This window comes from Lissotriton helveticus, chromosome 7 (assembly GCF_964261635.1).
Source record: "Lissotriton helveticus chromosome 7, aLisHel1.1, whole genome shotgun sequence".
Classification (NCBI taxonomy): Eukaryota; Metazoa; Chordata; class Amphibia; order Caudata; family Salamandridae; genus Lissotriton; species Lissotriton helveticus.
The window spans coordinates 1,727,941,165-1,727,961,091 of NC_136068.1; the positions used below are offsets into that span (position 1 = coordinate 1,727,941,165).

At 47.3% G+C, this 19,927-nt stretch overlaps 1 protein-coding gene across 1 annotated transcript in view; it reads left to right on the top strand.

The window, feature by feature from the left end:
• LOC144767653 (B-cell receptor CD22-like) overlaps positions 1–19,927 on the top strand; it is a 324,333-nt gene that overhangs the window by 240,448 nt on the left and 63,958 nt on the right. The window contains exon 9 of the mRNA XM_078651050.1: positions 8,489–8,752. Coding sequence (XP_078507176.1) covers positions 8,489–8,752 — 264 coding nt within the window. The remainder of the gene's footprint in view (positions 1–8,488; positions 8,753–19,927) is intronic.

Here is a 19,927-nt window from a genome sequence, read left to right on the forward strand (position 1 = left end):
GCGCAGGGGCCGTCTTATGTTGGATCCTTGAAATCGCATCAGCAGTTCAACATGGCAGGCCGAGCGTCCTCGGCTAGTGCAGTGCAGGTGGGGTGTTGATCTATGCTATTATATGCAGTCAGCGCAAATGCCTTGTCATGTAGTCCCATTCAGTGTCTGTGAATTGTGGGAGCTTGATCCCTCTTGAACTCCGCGAAGGAGATGTCAGGCAGCTCTTATAACCTAATTGGCGGGACGCTGCATGGCTAAATGTAGGCTCCTCACGCTGGGTCCTGCAGCGACGTATTTCGGGTCGGAAGTGAAGCGCCCACCGCTATGATCTCGCAGGCCGTCTGCGTGTGCGCCGCTGACGAGGAGACGGCGGTGGTGAGTTGAGTGGCTGGGGGGCAGTGCAGCGATATGCGGCCTACCGCTCACCTTGGCGCTGGGCACTTGCGTGGTGATATGTGCCCGGCGAGTCCGCAACGCTGTCCCTCCCTCCGCCTCTGGGTCCTCTCAGCGAATGTCCACGCCGTCAGAGTCCTGATGAGGCGTCTTCCCGCCCGCGCCCGGGTTCTGCCGGCTGAAGTGTCTGGACAGCACAGCGGGACAGGATAGTGAAGCGCCTCTCCTCTCCGCAGCCGCTGGTTTCAGGCCACCATTATCTGAGCATGGACCGCGGCTATGTGGTCTCCGGCTATCCGAGTACCGGCTCCGATTTCTCAGCGTCGCACCTCCACAGATTGTACAGCGAGTCCAGTGTGCAGTCCCGATGAAAAAACACCGATTACCCCAAGCTGGGTGAAGGATAACTGTAGGATGACTGTAGGTGGCTGGCAGAGCTACACTACAGTGTGGCCATTTCGCCGAGCCTCAAGCCACGCCCATCCACAAACTGCCACTGTACTTGACTCGAATCCACCATTCCACTCTACGCCACTCTGCTCCACTCTGCTCCACTCTATGCAACTCCATTATATGCCACTCTACTCCACTCCATACCACTAAATGCTACTCCATGTTACTCCACTCTATTTGACTCAATGCACTTTCCTCTACGACACGCTACTTCACTCGATGCCACTCCACACTATGTCACTCTACTCTGCAACACTCTGTTTCACTCTATGCAACACCACTCTACACCACTCATTGTGATTTATGCCACTCCACTCTACTCCACTCTACAACACCCCACTCTATGCCATTCCGCACTATGCCACTCCACACCACTGCACTCTCTGGCATTCTACCTCACTCCACTCAACTCCACTCTATGCCACTCCACTCTACAACACTCTACTCTACTCTCCGCTGCTCCAGTCTACAACACTCTAGACCACTCCACTGTATGCCACTCTAATCTCCGACATGCTACTCCACTCTACAACACTGTCCTCAACTCTACAATACTCTGCAACATTCAACTCTATAACACTCCACTCCACTCTAGGCCACTCCACTGTAAGGCATTCTACTTCACTCTTCAAACTCCACTGTACTACACTCTACTCCCTTCAACAACACTATTCCAATATATATGCCACACTACTCAGCTATGTGACATTCTACTTCACTCGACACCATCCACTCTACAACACTGTTCTCTTGAATACTCTACTCTATGATACTCCACTCTATGCTCCTGTATTCCACTCTACGCTACTCTATTCTATGTCAGACCACTCTGTGACATGTCACTCTACTCTATGACATTCAATAACACTCTATGACACTCTATTTCACATCACTCTACTCCACTCTATGCCACTCTAACACAACTCCATTCTACAGCACTCCACTGAACTCTCTGAAAGCCTCTGAACTCCACTCTACTCCAGTCTCGAAAACCCCACTCTACTCTGCTCTAAGACACCCAATGGCACTCTTCGCCACGCCACTCTATGCCACTCCATTCTATTACACTCTACTCAACTCTACATCATTCTACACCACTTCATTCTATGCCACTCCAGTCTACGGCATTCTTCTCTATGACACTCGTCTTCACTTTTCTCTACTCTCAGTCACTCTACTCTACGCAACTCTACCTCACTATACACCACTCCACTCTATGACATTCTACTCCAGTATGCCACACTCATTTCTACCTTTTGACTGGGTGTGAGTGTTTGATTGATTCAGATGCTCCGTCCATCACCACCCCCTTTTGTACCGCTTTTGGTCGCCGTAAGTGTGGCAGGGTATGCTCAGACGTGAGTCCCTTGCTCACTTTGCCACTGGATTCAAGCAAGCCGGGCTGAAGATGGCTGGAATGTCAGAAACCGGCCCTCGGAAGCTTGTTTCCGGTCCAGGGAAGACATGGCTTGGCAGTTCGGGCTGGACTGTTCCCATGAGGCACAGGGTCAGACTGATTTGCATATAGCCATGTCTGAACTGGGGTGGCAGAGTGGGCTAAAGAACGGTGATGGATTAAACCATTGATCTTTTGACTGGGTGTGAGTGTTTGATTGATTGATTCAGATGTTCCGTCCATCACCACCCCCTTTTGTACCACACTCATTTCTACAGCAGTCTACTCCACTCTCCATCAGTCTACAGCAATCCATTGTACGCCACTCTCCTCCACTCCACTAACTGACACTCTATGCCACTATATGCAACTTAACTCCATTCTACACACTCCACTCTATAACACTGTACTCCACTCCACTTCACTCTATGATGCTGTAGTCTAATTCATTCTATGAAACTCCACTCTGCAACACACCACTTGACAACACTCCACTTTGCAACAGTCCACTCTACAACTCTCAACTTCTCCACTCTTTACTAATCTCTTCTATGGCATTAAAATCTATGCCACTCAACTCCATTCTACACCACTCCATGACACTTCTCTCTAGGCCACTCAACAACATTCTACTCTCCTCTACGACTCTACAATCTACGCTACTTCACTCTTCAACACTCTACTTTACACCATTCTGCTCTATGCCTCTGAACTCCACTCTACACCACTTCACTCCATGCCACTCCTCTCTAAGCCACTCTACATCACTCCAGACTTCGACACTCTAATCCACTCTATACCGTAGTATAAGCTTTATTTCGACAACTCTTGTCGTAAAAGCTATAAACACTGTGCAATATTAAAATTATAAAAATGTTAAAAAATGAACAGTTCATACAACAGTACATTACAAATTAATATGTGTAGGTGAGCGGTCAAATGTTTATAAAAACATATTATAAAGACAGTTTAAAATGGGGAGGAAAGGGCATTACAATGGTTCCTCATCTTGTGCTTCCTCATGTGGTCCCATGTTGCAGTCCCCAGTGGGCCTTAATTATCAGTTCCAATCCTCCTTTCGCCAACACCGTAGCAAGACTCAGAGCTATAAGGTGCACGCGCATAATCTAGATGTAAAAATCTTCAGGTCCCAGCCTAGAAAGCCCTACGCCAGCTGCGAATAACCTTTGTACCACAAAGTGCCACTGTGCTCAATGGTTACTGTCCTCACCCTGAAGCCCGCCTGGTACTGAGATAGTATGGCATTATCATCCCCCCACGTCTGGATCCTCTGCTAAAGACATTCTGCAGGGCATCGATCAGGCTTATGGGCCTATAATTTGAGAAATCATTTCTAGCTCTTTTTTTTTTTTTTTAAATTGGCACCATCTCTGTGCCTTTCCAGGATGCAGGGACTGGAGCAATATTGTCAATTGCATTTGCCAAGTGAAGAATATATCTGTCCCAGCTTGGGGTGTTGGCTAGAAATAAATCACCCGGAATGTCATCTGCTCCTGCTGCTTTAGATGGCACTATTCTGTCTACTACAGCCTCTGTTTCTCCCAAACTAAAGAGTTCATTGTCAGAAGGATGCCCCTGAAGCTCCGCTAACTCCACTGGAGGCATATTCACAGGAGCTAAATAAAGCTCCCCGGAAGTGGTCAAACCACTCCTGGCCAGTGATATAACTAGGGGGTGAATATGCGCCTGCTTTACTACCCCAGGTGGCTAAGGACCAGAAAGACTTAGTGTGCTTCGCCAAGCTAGCTTCCATAAGCTGCAGCCAGTGGGTTTCCTCCCATGCTATCTTTGCTGTACGCAGGGCGGTCTTATAGCTCTTCCTCGCGATTTAAACAAAGGACAGTTCTTATCTTTAAAGCTGCAGCTAGAAGGGATTGATTGTGCCTGCAGTCTTTGGTGTACCATGGGTGTATCCCCCTTGGTGGTTTAATAATATTGCTGCCTGACCTGGGGCTAAAAAAATAAGTACGTAGCTGATTAAAAAAATAGCAATGAACCAGTGCGACATTTGCCAGCCCAGATTTTGCTAGTTACAACAGACTGTAGCTCAAGAGTCCATGCTGCCAGGTCGCACTGGATACCTAAAATCTTATTTTCTCGCGGGGCCAGCTTTTGCCATTTTAGGGATCTGTTGTTGATCGAAGAAATAACTCTAGTAAGAGTCAAAGGCAAGTTGCTTTTAGGATGAGTGGGGGCTTCCCACAGGGGATTTATGCTTAAACAGAGAGGATTGTGGTCACTCTCTGTAGTGGTGCCCACTCTCATATCAATCAAATCTCCCCAGAGCCTTACATCGAGGAGGACATAATTGATGCGAGACGGGCAACTGACTCTGTTGAATGTATTGGCAACCTGTCTATCAGAGGGGGTTGTACCATTTACTGCCCTCAGGCCAAACTCCTCATTAAGGGTGTTAAGTTGAAGCGCTGTGTGAGTCAATCTTTTGACAGGCGGTAGGTCAGGAGTTGAATAGGCCATTTAGTATTGTGATCATCGCTACCCAGTAGGTGTTCAGTATCAAGTGGCTAAAGGTACTGTTAAAATCACCTGCTACTATCACTCTAGTGTGGTGAGCAGCTAGCTATGCTCTCTTCTAATAGGGTGATAGTAAGTGATAGTCTGCCCTCATTAGTCCCCCTCGCATAGGTGTTGAACAGGTCAATGGGGTCTCCCCGCCCTCCCCCCCCACCCCCCAGGGCCCTTAATGCTAACCCACAAGATATCCGGACTAGGGCTTAAATGATGGGTGATCTGGCAGCCTAAAGCTAAACTCAACCATCTAATCAGTCCCCCTGCTGGACGCCCTCTCCCTCATTGCTGGTGAGCAAAAACTCATAAAGCCTGATTTAAATATGGGAACCAAGCTCCAAGTCTCCTGGAAAATGCAGATGTCATAACGCTCAATTAGATCGTTCCAATGCGGGAGCGGCAGTTTACTGCTTATTCCGGCCACATTCCATAATATTTACCTTTAGTTGTGGGTCAGAATCAGGGCCAGGAACGACTTCAGCGTTAAGAGGGCAGTGTCTAGTGGAAGCCTGTACTAGGGCTAGGGAGTTACTGTTTGTACAGGTAACCACACCTCCCAACTCACTAAGGTCAAAAGGGGGAATACTCTTGTTCAAATCTACCAGAGATCTAACTTCCTCATAGTGAAACACCGGCTGATGGGCCTCAAGGTTTCTATCTGCATGGTTAGCAGAGGTGGGGAATGGCCTAAGGTGTTGGTCATATTTATTTGGTAGTTAATTGTTGATTTCCAAGTTGGAACCACTAACTGATCGACCAAGGAATTGGAATGCAAATAGTTTAGAATGATCGTAAGGACTGCAACGCTTAAACTGGTTCAAGGAAGAGTCAGGGGAACAAGTTTGACATTCCAGGGCAAGCAGGTTTTCAACAAGGTCTGCCCCTTTTAGTGTAAGTTCAATGCAATCAAATGGTTAATCAGGAAATGTACACCTCCGAGCGCTGACAATGTTGTCCCGGATTTCTGAGCGGCAGCCCCTGACGTAACGGTTACAATGTATTGCTTTATTGGTCAATGAGTCTTCCCCCAGAGGCCTCTCCTTTTGTCAACTTTCGGGACATTAACCATAGAGATTTTCTGGTCAGATGGACACTGCAGTATAGCTGGTTGTGTTAGTTGATTCCGGCCTTTCAATGGCAATAGTTTGCCCTTAGGGTAGGAGATTTTGCTAGGCTCTAGGTAGTTAGAGGGAAAACGCACTGGCACTGAATGGCATGGAGGGTTGGCTCAAATGAGGATGGAATCAGATGATACTTGACTGCGGGAAATGTTGACAGGTTGGTGCTGGGTGAGCCCGGGGGTTTGAGTACCTGTTTGCTGTGGCGTTTAGTTGTTACAGATGGGTTGCATGCAAGCTCCTGAGGCTGGTTTTTCAAGCTTATGAAAGGATGAGCCATTCTGTACTAAAGATTTAACCAAGGTGGCGAGGCCCTCGACCATAGATTTAAGGGTCCCTATTTCAGCCCTGAGCATAGGAACTAGATGATGGATATAAGGTAAGTCGGAGTCTGGTACCGGAGCAGTCATATTAGTAATCTCAAAGGGCTGCTGTGAAATGGCTTCTTTGGGGGCATCGGTCAGGTCCAGTAGTGGCACGAACCTGTTTGCACATGGGATAGTAGGGTTAAACTGAGGATAAGCATTGCTCATAGAATCATGGGGTTTGTTAGGAGGGAATTAATACTTGCATTGTCAGGTTGTGACTCTAAGTAGTAGGGAAGAGTCCCCTTTGAGTGTGATTTCTTAAACATTGCTGGGATAACAGGTACAGGCTGGGACTAGTATTTCTAGAGAAGGGTTGAACAAGTGAGGCACCTGAAAGGGTGGCTGGTTCAGCTGCTAGTATGCCTTCACACTCACCAATCAAACAGTCAATGCGATCTAATACGCAGTTACTTCCTGGGTGCATCGAATTTTTCAACCTTTTGCCTGGTTGTCCACCACCAGTTCCCTCCATCGCTTTTCTTTTCCCCACTGCTCCAACTTCACAAGACGTGGGCCTCAACAGATGGAGGCTGACTGCAGCCTGTCCCCTCTCCAAAGATACATATCAGAAAACGAAGCAGCAAATTGGCAATAAGGCACCCAGTTCAACTTATATCCTACACAATTGCCCATTCGATACGTTATAGTAAGCAGATGACAACTTCGTAGTAGAGCAAAGAATGTTATACCCGAGGGAACTGGAAGCAAAGCGGCGAGCTTTGTTCTCCCTCACCTCCTGCTTTTTTGGACAAGGAGGTGAGGCGACCACAAAAGAAAACTAACTTGTCAGGAGCAAAAAAAAAAAAAAAGTTGGCAGCACACAATATTGAGCAACAAGCAACGAGCAAAGAGTGTCAATAGTTCTTGTGACAACTTGGTAATGAATCAGCAAACAGTCCCAGTTTTTAAGAGGCGGGAGAGAACAAGTCCGGACCTTAATCAGAGCCGGCAGATGGGAGTGCAAGACGAACAGGGACACAGTACCTTATATGTTGAGAATCCTCCAGCTGCAGATTACAGGCAACCAGGCGAAAGAGGGGTGGCCCTGCCCTGCCTCTTCCTGGCAATGAAGGGCAAGGACAGGCCTGCCCTAGGCCCGGGAATAGCATGGGTGCAGCACGCGTACTGTGCCACGGGGAGCAGAGAGCGCTTTTATAGCTTGACGGCGTTGGTGGTCCTCCCTTCCCTCCAGGGAGCAAGTGCTTATGGGGCAGGTAGTCGGTAGCAGCATAGGTGGCAAATGTGTCTGGCACCGTGGGGAGCAGAGAGCGGTTTTATAGCACAACGATGTTGGTGGCCCTCCAATCCCTCCAGGGTACAAGGGCTTCTGAGGGCAGGTAGTCAGGTAGCAGCGTAGGTGGCAAGTATGTCCCCACTCTGTACCACTCCACTCTACAGCTCTCGACTCCACTCTAGGCCTCTCTAATCTACACCACTCTACTTAACTTCAGCCTACGGCACTCTACTCTAGCAAGCTATATTCCACTCTACACCACTCAACTTCTCTCTACAGTATTCACTCTTCAACACTTCACCCTACAACCCTCCAATATATGACACTTCACTCTACTCCACTCTACCTCACTCCACTCTTCTACAATCCACTCTAGGCAACTCCACTTTTGAACAATCAGCTCCACTCTACACCACTCCACACTACTCCATTCTATGACACTCTACTCCTCTCTACCCCACTTCAATCTAGGACACTCCACTATATGACACACTACTCCCCTGTATGACACTTCATATCCATCTTTTGCTGATATGTGGCTAATTTTCAAAGTGTGTATGTGTTATATTGACTTTTTATAGGTTTTTTAGGTCCTTTCCTCAGTTTGTGATTTCTGGGCTTCTACATATTTGCTGTAGCTGAAGCACTTTTAAAGTTTATTGTGCACAACGCAAGTTTTTGTTGTAAAGTTATTTTTTGCTTTTCGGTGATAATAAAATATTTGTTCTTTCTTTGCCTAATCTTTTTTCCTCACTTTTCCACGTCATGAGTTGCTTCTACTCTAGTTACTTATTCGAACGATGTAATTCTCTTTAGATTTCTTCACTAAGATGTCCCCTGCTTTCATTAATTTAATCTCTTTCTTTTCTAATATTTTGTTGCTCATCACAACCATCATTGACCTTAGCATGCCACTCATCTTTCTGTTCCCTCTAATGGTCTTAAATTAATTAGAAGAAAATACTTATTCTGGCTGTAATTGCAGATGGTCCACGCAATGTTGTGATTTCTCTGGATCCTTCAGCGACTCTCATTGAAGACAGTAACGTCACCCTGATCTGTAATGCTGACGCCTTTCCAAAAGTACATCTTTTCACCTGGTACAAGATGAGCCATCACTTCAAAAATACATATAGTAACAGACTGCTGTTGGGAAAAATCAAAAAGAATGAAGCTGGATTGTATTACTGTGAAGCTAAAAATTATATTGCATCGAAGAAATCGGACCCGATCTCACTGGACGTTTACTGTAAGGATATATATTTTTATTATTGATGTAAAGCTTTTATTGTTGTTTCTTGAAATGAAGACAGATGTCTGCAGGGGAAAAATGAGTAAAGTTGTGGTCAAGTAACGATGATAAGATACAGGTGATGGCGAGGGAAGGGACGGGAGTTAGGAGTGCAGAAGTGTCCATGCAGTGGCAGAAGTCTGTAGGTGGTAATATATCTCCATGATTAATTACCTGAGTAGAGATCTTTGTGAAACCTGCAGCTTAATAGTTTGGGTTCCTTCTTGATCAACTCTACATTGCATTATTCCAAGTATCACTGAGTCTACTCTGCATGTGGAGCAGTCAGGTCACACATCAACTGGCCAGGGAGTGGGAGCCTGGACAGAAGGGCGAAGAAAAAGAAAGCCCCACCACATGGTGTCCATGCACCTGTTCACTACCATGTGGAGACAATTAGTCATGAATTACCATACTGAAGAGCAGGAGTTCTGAGCTAAGTACCAGGCCCTGATGCAGCAAACAATGGTACACATTAAAGACTGCATTCACCTTTTATTTATGTAAATATGGAACTTGATGCATCTTTTACTGAGGAGCTTTAAAATAAAGGGCGCAATATATAACTGTTGGATTATCTATCATTAAGATAGGCCTATATCCCTAACCAAAACCCCCCATTTTCTGTACACTCCTTCCAAACACGACTGCAGCAATTCCCTGTTCCACAGCAGAGTGCTGTAAAACCTCAAAAAAAGAGAGTTTCCCAGATAAACCAGAAAGGACTGGGTAATATAAGTAAAGAACAAAAGATTCCTTTCTGTGTTACTCAATCAGCCCAAAATTAAGAAATGACCCTCTAACACTTTATCGTGACCATGTTACATATAGGTTCAAAACTCGTAATGTTCTATTTTTCCCAAGATTTTATTCTTTATAAAATGCTCATAGTTTAAAATTGTCAGTACATATTTAGTAAAACGTGATACATTCAAATACTCAGTTATCAGCCTAATTTAACAATTTTTGCTAACAGGAAACAAGGTTATTGTCTCTATCATTTCATTGGAATACAATTCACTGAGTATCTCCTCAATATACTTCAATAAACTCACATAACAAATTGGTACAAAAATCACAATAAAGTTTTTTTACAATAAAATGAAATTCGGTCCTTATCTCAACGCGTTTCAGTGCTTTATTTTTGATTGTATGAACACCTTCCTCAGGACAGAACTGGTAAAAACATGGCTTCTTGATTCTAAAAATGAATACACACAATTAGTATCATTCATCCCTACTTGAGAAGAAATATCTATTTTAATCATACGATTTATTATTCTACGTGTCACGTGTGTGATCATAAATGGTCATAAAGTTTCTTACATCAATTGCCTGTATGTGGCCTCCTCTCATGGATTGGTAGGCCTATTGAGTTACTTTCTCAGTCTTCTTCGTGGAAGTCTTATTTTAAATTTACCCCACGGTATACCTATAATGTTCACAAAACGGGTTAGATATTAGTATGTGGGTAACCCGTAAGGGATTTTAGCACTATTATCCAATATGTCTACTCACTTACTTTGGATAGTAGGGTTCTTGGTATACCCTTTACTCTGGTTAGATCCCAATTCCTCTGGACATTTCCAGTTGTTCCTCAATCTTATTCGTAGGGGATAGTTTTCTCGTACCCCTCGATCCCTGTGGTGTTAACAGTATGGGTTATATACTGGTAAGATTTGGTAGGCCCACCTCCACATGCATAACTATTATGTGGCTAGTTTGCACACTTACTTTAGTTGCGGAGGTTCTTAAGCATTCCCTCAGCCTTCTAAAATCACTGCTCTTCCGATCGCACTCAGATTGTTTATCCTGGGGTACTTCAATTATTCACCCTCTGTCAACCTGGAACCTGCCCTTTATATTTGTGAATACTTCATTGGGCAATTATGGGGTGTAGACAGTCTTTTTAAATGCAAGATCAACTGATAGTTTTCATTAACAGTATTTATCTGTACGGGAGTGATGCTCACTTTTATCCCCCTGTCCAAGTATATAGCTGCTGCTATAATCGTATATTTCGCCAGGAGTAGTCCAATGTGGATCTGTCTCAAATGCTGGTTAAGATCACCGTTTGTCCTGCGACTCAACGATCCATTATTCGTATTAAATCTAAATGTAACTTTAAGCCCTTATTCAGCCGTACTTCATATTAGTTTACAAATGTATCTTTCAATACTATTCAATGAACCTCACCGAGTCCTCTTGTCTAACAGGGAACACCCTACACCCTCGGTTTCCCCAACAGAGCTCCCGCTATGAGAACCAATATCAGCTTCTCTTACCTGCGGGCGGGTTATGGCCTCGGTCTCTCGCTGCCTCGTCTGTTGTCATCCGTGCAATGAAATTGCTCTATTCGACTTGCATTTATATAGTCGAGCACCTCTATCCTAATTGTATAATTACCAATTGTTGACCCAATTGACCCAGTCAATCTTAATTTTTATACGCCATATTTGTAGTTTTTCATGGTAGTTTTTACTTTGCGCATGCCTTGCAAGATTTAGCTGCAGAGGCTGGTGCGCTACCTTCTGATTGGCTGCCCCGGGACACCAAAGGTGGCCACCTACGAGGGCGGCCACCCTTAGTGCCATAGGATGGCACAGACCCTGAGCGGTCTAGTGGTTGGGGGGATCTTGGTCCCCCCGTGATGTCACTTCCTGTGTCTTGAGGGGAGGGGAGTCTATATAGCCCAGGGGGCGAGGGCCAGGCGCCCTCTTTGTGCGTTGGCCGCTGCTGCGCTGACCCTCGCCCTCCCAGGCCTGGACCATGGGCGGGTACTGCCCGTTGCCTTTGACGCCGTTTGCATGTCGACCTCCGTTTTGGACGTCGCCCTCCTTGGCCTCCTGGAGCTGTGCGGTGAGTGCTACTCCTCCTCCCCAACCCTTCGTGGGAAAGGCCGCTTCCCGGCCATTGCCGTGGCTGCGGCAGATCTGGGGACAAGGCAGCTCCGTGTGTTAGTAGGGAGGGGGTGGGACCCCCCCGCCTTCCTCTGTCAGTAGTGTGTGGTGGCATTGCTATGCACCAACCTTTCTGGTGGGGGGGAGGGGTAGGGCCCATTGCGTGCGGCTACAGGGCCTCCGTTCGAGTGGGTGAACGCGCCAAGCTCACACAGCTTGTCGAGTTTCCCTCCTTTGGGGAAGAGCCAAGGGAGCTTTCGGGGGATCGGCGCGGTGCGCGTCGTTTATTTTTCACATGTCGCCTTGCCTCGCAGCGCTTCCCGGGTGCAAAGTACCCTGCACATGAGGGGGTGGTAGGGGTAGTTGTCGGGCGGGCCGTGGTTGAGGACGCAGCAGGAGTGTTCCTTCCACCATTTGTGCCTCCTTCCCGGCACCACCTTCCGCCCTGCTACTCCCAAGCAGCGTCCTGGCATCTTTTAATGGGAGGGGAAGATGTGGTTTGTTGACCTGCCCCGCCTCGCGTCCTGCTTAGCGTTGGCCGCTGCAGCGGGGGTCAAGCGTTATGCCATCTGGTGAATGTTGATTGCCGCCCCCACGTGCCCGCTCCCCTCACCAGGGGGTTGCAGCCGGGGCGGACGGCCCGCTTTGCTGCGGGCCGCTGGGGGAGACGTCTTTAGTTCAGGCCAGCCAGGACTACAACTCCCAGAAGGCCCTACGTTGTGGCATACAATGAGCTGTACAGCGCTCTGGCGAGGCTTCAACCCGCTATAGTTTCACGTAGCTCGTTTATGGCTCTAGTTCGGGGACATTGGGGTATTGATGATGGGTTTGAGCTCTGATTCTTGCAGACCCTGCACCGGTGACACGTCACATCCGGTGCAGGGAGCAGGCCCGGGCCGGTCCAGACTGACCCGTCCCCTCACAGGAGGAGCCTGTCCGGGGTGAATGAAGTGCGGCCTCACTCACCACAGACTGACTGTGGGGGGTGGTTTAACTCAGTGGTTTGTGGACACCGGTCATGTATACAAATATTCCTGAAACACGACGTGCTCGAGCCCAGCATCCATCCAAAGGATTTGTATGGCTAAATAATAAATAAATGTCTCGCGCACTCAATAGTAAAAGCCTACACCGTGGGCGCCTGCTGTTGGGGCTGTGAGAGTCACGATGGGAGTTTAAAATGCCTGCCTTGAAAAAGCTTGTTTTACACTTGTATGTCTGTGATGAGCGGGTTCCGGTCAGAGGGGGCCCGTGTGCTCGAGGGTATTTTGTTTTTATTTGCATGGAGCCGGTTCATGACAAGACCGCACAGACACCCAGCTCATGTTCTCCCTGCTGCGGTGCCGTGTTTTCACGAGCGGGAGGGGCGGGGAGCCTGCCGGTCCCTGGGTCGCGTGCCCACTTGCGAGTTTGTGGGTATGCGGTACGGAGCAGCTGGCGGCCCAACGCGGGACTCGCAGCATTTACCACCGGTGCTCGAGTCCCGATCTCTGCTCACACCTTGACTTGCTCCCGTTTCATTTCACCGTGAACGGGCATGGCGCCCACCCTTCTGTGGCCACGCTACGTCACATCTGGAGTTGGGCAGGTCGAGGGGGCGCCTGCTGTGATTGCCCGGCAGCTGCGCCTTGCACACCAGACAGTTAACGTTTTATTTATGAGATTTTATATAGCGCGAATTTTACCCGAAGGTGGCAGAGCGCTTTACATAGGACTAGTATTTATGGGATTTTATATAGCGCGAACTTTACCCGGAGGTGTCAGAGCGCTTTACATAGGACCAGTATTTATGGGATTTTATATAGCGCGAACTTTACCCGGAGGTGTCAGAGCGCTTTACATAGGACCACGCTACGTCACATCTGGAGTTGGGCAGGTCGAGGGGGCGCCTGCTGTGATTGCCCGGCAGCTGCGCCTTGCACACCAGACAGTTAACGTTTTATTTATGAGATTTTATATAGCGCGAATTTTACCCGAAGGTGGCAGAGCGCTTTACATAGGACCAGTATTTATGAGATTTTATATAGCGCGAACGTTACCCGAAGGTGGCAGAGCGCTTTACATAGGACCAGTATTTATGAGATTTTATATAGCGTGAACTGTACCCGAAGGTGTCGGAGCGCTTTACAGAGGACCAGTATTTATGAGATTTATATAGCGCGAACGTTACCCGAAGGTGTCAGAGCGCTTTACAGAGGACCAGTATTTATGGAATTTATATAGCGCAAACTTTACCCGGAAGGGTTGGAGCGCTTTACAAAGGACCAGTATTTATGACATTTTTATAGCGCGTTCGTTACCCGAAGGTGTCAGAGCGCTTTACCGAGGACCAGTATTTATGAGACTTTATATAGCGCGAACGTTACCCGAAGGTGTCAGAGCGTTTTACATAGGACCAGTGGTAAAACATAGGGATTTAGGATTACATGCGTTACATGAAGGTGACAGACAGAGAAAATTGCCTATGTACAGGAGGTAAGTCACACATGGAGATACAGTGTATATACTCTTTCAGAGTCACATTCGAAGGGTATATAGTACAAATGTCTATTGCATATACTTGTGATTAGAGTGGCGCGGAGCTTATGTGTCACCCTCTGCAAGCCAGTTCCACCAGCACTTCCTGCGAGATAGCCTTTCTCTTAGTATCCTCACAGGGTAACAGATCAGCCCCCCATTTTACGTTGCCGTACGCGGCCCCAGGGGACTCCAGCCATTTTCTCGTTCTGGGGGGCACCCGGCCATCTTGGGTTCGGTCCTTTGCAGCGGCCATTTTGTGCACAGACGTCGGGAGGTTTCACCTTCGCAGCCCCCCACGTGCGTGTTTCAGCAGACTTGCTGTGTATCATATGAATCACTGTGGCACGGTGCACGCCTTTCTCGTTGGACCACCAACTTTCGCGCCCCCCCCCTACCCCCAGTCATCTGAACGTATTTTAGCGTGTTTCATCCAGGGACTGCCAGGTTTTGCCTGCAGTCCCTGCGCGAGCCTCGCTGCCCACGTCCTTCAATCACTGTTCACGGCCGATGCGCAAGCGGACTTCAGGCTGCGACCTGTATGTTAGGCAGCGGCAACCTTTATTTATTAGCACAGCACCATCTTGCTTGGGCGTCAACCTAACCGGTTGTAAGGTAGTGCGACAACTGCAAGATTTTGAAGTTCGTGCTAACAGGGTGTTCTTGTCGGAAAGCCATGCATCCCGTGTGACAATATGGAAACGCATTTTCTTTCACACATCCGGGGGGCTTGACATATGATGCATCCCAAGGCGATTATGGATGGTGTTCGTTCGCAGTAACTGGTGCACAATTAAGAGCCCCTGATCCGGGTGATTGAATTTGCAAACTAGTTTGCGTAACTGACAAGCTGGCTTAGCATTGGTAGCGCGGGGGGGGGGGCATTTTATGGCCCGGTCTCTTTGCAGAGACCTAGTTTGTGTATAGGAGGGCTTGGGCCATAATCATGTTTTATATCAATGTAGAATCCGCGCTGTAGAACACCCCGACTGCTTGGCGGGCCTCCCTAACTATAAACAGGTAGAAGGGTCATGGCACACTGGGAGCAGGGGGCGAAAGATTTGAGATCTCTGGTTTTCCCCAGGTAGCGTTACTATTCCAGTTGTGGGGTGCGCGGGTTGCACCCCATGGTAGGAATGAAGGGGTAATGAACTGGTGAGTTAGGACATAGTGGTAGCCCATGTGCAATAATTTGTTGCTATATCCTGGGTAAGCGAAGGGTGCAGGTGACAATGAGTAACAAACACAGGTAAAAGGTAATTCTTTGGAAATACCAGATCCACATAACACGAGATCACATGGGGAGGACACTTCCATAGTCAAGGAGAATATATTTTCTACATAAGGCCTCCTTTAGTATTGGAGAAGGCATGACGTTTTGGAAGGGTCTGTTAAGAAGAGACGTTGAGGTCAGTTTTGTAGGCCTGGGAGGCAGAAGTGGTTTGGGATGTCAAGTAAAGTGCAGGTAATGCTGACTACTTAGTGCTCGTAACCACAACGGGCATGGGTAGCGTGGGGGACATTGAGGGCCATGTCTCATTGCAGAGAATGCAGATGGTGGATCGGGGGGGTGACATTTTAATCAGTGTTTTCTGTCTCCAATGCAGGAACCGCGCACAAGAGCTGCCACGCCCACATGGGGGGCCACCTGAATTATCAACAGGTAGAAGGATCATAGCTCACTGGAGGCAGTGTGTTAGAGTCTGGGATTTCCATGTTCTCTTCAGTTTTCATTACTATCCGGGGTGTGGGACGCGTGCTGGTTTCATTCATGGAAGTAATGCATGGATAGCAACTGGGAGCTGGGACTTATTAGGCAGCCCTGTGTAGAATTGATGTTTTCTCTTACTTGAGTCTGGACAATGTCTTTTACGGTGCAATAATTGGGGTGTTCGCGCTGGATGCAGTGGCAGAACAGGGGCTAATCATGCATTGAATGCGATAGAAAAGGGGGAATGTGTTTTCAGCTCAACAACAGGTTGATTTGGGCATATAATGCATCTCATGTGCATTAATGGATTGCTGTGCCATTTGTTCTCTTAATATTTATTAGCAGTTTGAACAACGGAGGCCCCATCCACTGAGGGACGGGTGGGGGTGAGGATACCTGGAGCACATTGGAAAACCCATGTTGGGACAACTCCCTTGGCACAGGCTGATCAGTTCAGAATGGGGGAATTTTGTTTCTTCCCCGATACCCAAAGTTATTGTTTTACGACATCAGGCAATGACCAAACAGCAACTAAGTCTTATTTTCCTGTCGGGCCACAGCTCCTAGGTGACTGGACAAGTAACCTCATGGGTAGAATGGTAGACGACTGGGCAGGTCCTCATTGTGGGTACATGGAGGACTTCTCTTAAAATCTACGGTCGCACGAGTCCAGGCAGTTCTGACTGACTGTGTGATTTTGTGATACTTTGTTTCATGTGAGCTATACAGTCGCATTCAAGACCAGGCACTTTTACTCCCAAGGTTTCGTGCATAGGTCACTGTCTCACACATGAACACCCCAAGCTATGGAATGTCTGACAAAAGCAGCCTGATATCCTTGGTCTACCTAGAATGCTTGCGGGTTTGATGGGCTTAATTCTGACATTGGGTCTCCCTCACCTTCAATGATGTGTACTAGCAAGAAAATGTCTTTCTTAGTCCTTCAATGTCACTCATCGTGCACTGTAATAGGGAAATGTCACACATAGCGGTTTTACGCATGTAGCGCTGAAAAGGGGGTGGCTAGTTCGTGGTTGGCTATGCAAGAAAGCTTTAACGGTGGCGTCTTCATCTTGGGCAACTACGCAATGTCCACTGTGGTAAGTGTAGTGCTCCTTTTGCAGATCACAGGGAGGCAATTGGCGTAGCGGCTATATACCAGGCAATATTCAGCACATCACCTGTACAAGCTGGATAGCCCTGCAGTTTAGTTGGGCCCGCATACGCCTCACATTAACTGCTGCATCCTGGCCCACGCTGAGACAATCACATAGTTGTACCACAGCATTGCTAGTTTCCTTTACTCTGGCCCATTGGACGATGGGGATGCATTATCAGGTTGCACAGAATTTTGGGCCGGCATTAGCCACTCACATACCTCCTCCAGTCTGATCCCACTAAGACCTCTCAGCTCTGCCTCCACTTTGGATCAGGCTAATACAGTAAGCCTCTAACTGGTTAATTCATGGGACACACATGTCCCCAGTAGGTCTAAGTAAGGGTGTAAGGCCACATGCTGGACAGGGGACACCATGCCAGTGGCAGTGGTGTTGTTTACCTGATAGGGGCTTGTGGGTTGCTGGTCAGCCAGCGGTAGAGAATAGGAACAGCCTGGGAGATGGCACACTTGATGGACACCCGCAAAGCACAGTAGGCAGTTAGTTGTGGAGTTCATGGACATCACCGGCACAGCTCCCTGTCCGGAGGGCGGCAGAAGTGAGAAGGAAATTTGGTTGCGTGCCAGCTTGGCGTTGCTGTGGAAGAGAGCAGACTTGTCCATGCCTGAGCTGAAGGGGGCCGGTGATTGCAATTGTAGTGCAATAGGTCTTTGGCGCCAAGGAGAGGTGGATAGTGTCGCCCGACAATTTGGAGTAGCCTGAAGCATAGGAGAACTTGTTTCATCAGGCTCGGGTTGTTACTGGCCAAAGGCACTGTGTGCTTTGATGTAGACGGGGTTCATTTACCCGGAGTTGATATGACGAGCTTGGGTTGATATAGCGGAAAGCACTAGGAGCAGCAGGTTGTACTAATAGGAAGCTAGTAGGTGGGGGGACTCTGGGGCGGCGGCGGCCACACCCAGAGCCATGGCGGAGTTACAGGGCGATCCAATGCAGAAGGGTACAGAGGGGTACCCTCGACAGGAGCACCGGTGGGTGCGAGAGCAGGAATAACCCCAGGGAGGTCCATGCTGGGTTGGACCCTGGAGGAGTGATGGTGCCCCGTTAGTCCTTCGGGCAGTTGTAGACCTGAGCAACCGGGGGTTGCCACAACGCTCCGCCCCCCGAGGAGGGGGGGCGTGGGTAAGGGGCGGAATAGAGGTCCGCCGAGGGGAGGGGTTAGACCACCTTCCCCCCAAACTGACAACGCCCCCGCGGTTAACACCCCGGGGGGGTTATGGCTCATCAGGTGGGCGGGTCGCGAGAGGCGGCCTGCTCTGGATCGACCCGTAAGATAACCCAACATGAGCATAATGTATATGCTAATAAAACTGCAACAACTTTTCGCCATCAAACTTGTGTTGTGTCGATTATTGGTGGAGTGTTGTGTTGTATGATGAAAGGTCTGGGGCTGGGCCGATATTGGCACTATGTTGCCCATGTTTGTAGTTTTACGTGTATTGTTTTAATAGTCTGACTTAGTGCACACTTTAACGCCAATGTTACGGTGACAAACTTAGTGTTGCGATCCTAATTATATATCACATTATGTTTCAGCGGGAGAAAACTTAATGTAGCAATCCTGATTATATTTCACAACTTATTACAGCGGAACTAGTACTGCAGATAATAAGTTCATTATATCGTAGTACTCTCTTATTTATAGTTCTGGTATTAATAATTTTTCAGTATCCGCTGTGTCCGCATTGAGCCTATATTTATTAGTGAATACAGATGCTCCTTCGATTGACTGAGCCAGAGCGTTTCTCATCTATGGGTCTGCTCATATGCATTAGCTTAATATGGCCGCCTTACCTAATCCTATACATTGAGTTAGATATAATCGTACTCGAGCTTGTTACAATACCTGTATTCTGGATAGATTTACATTACAGTTCCAATATCACATATTTACTTAATCTGTGGGGGTTGGATAAAAACCATATTCATGGTCATAGTGAAATTTTCACAGGGTTACAAATATTTGCTGTCAAACACTCCTGTGTTATGTCCCACATTTGTCGCACATTTCAGTAATAGGTCATTTTTGGCATTTACTCAAAAATCATCAATTTATCTGTATGTTACTCATATTCGTCAAGGACATCTTCTGTACAGTTTTATTTAGTCCTTATCTCCACATAATAATAATATCAAACGCAATTCAATACAGTAATATTCTTACTAATTCAGTCCTTATTGCAACATGATATTGACACTTGGTGGTGCCCAATTCAATAATATGACTAGATTATACATTAATAGCATTTACTCAAACCATCTATTGATCTGTATTATTATTCATGGCTACTCAATCTGTATACTTGTGAGAAATGTGTAGAGACATAACTTCCAATCAGCAGACTACCCCCATTGAGTACTGTGAATATATTGTTGTTGATCTAGACTGTATAGAATAGGTATGTAGCCATGAATAATAATTGTGCACTCTGTATGGAAAGAAGAAAAATCATACTAATGAAGATGGACCCTAAGTTGGCGGAATTGGCCAGTAAAGAATTTGCCATAGAGAGCAGTGGTATGCTGTTTGGAGAGGAATTTATGAGGGAAATGTCCAGGTATGGGGTCACATTTATTTCCTACAAAAGGCTCAGAAAAACATCAGGAAGGTTTTTGGTGGGGCCGAGAAAATGCGGGTCGATTCCTCAGTCGTTTACAAGGCTTCACTCATGGGTCGTTTACATGAACATCTAGACCCTATGGCTATGAGTATAAGGCAGTGCAAGGTGGTTTTTACCCACAAAGACAGACATCATGGTCACAAGGGAGTCGAAGTGAGAGGAGATCAAGAGGAGGCGCAGGTATGTTTAAAACAAGACCCTATATG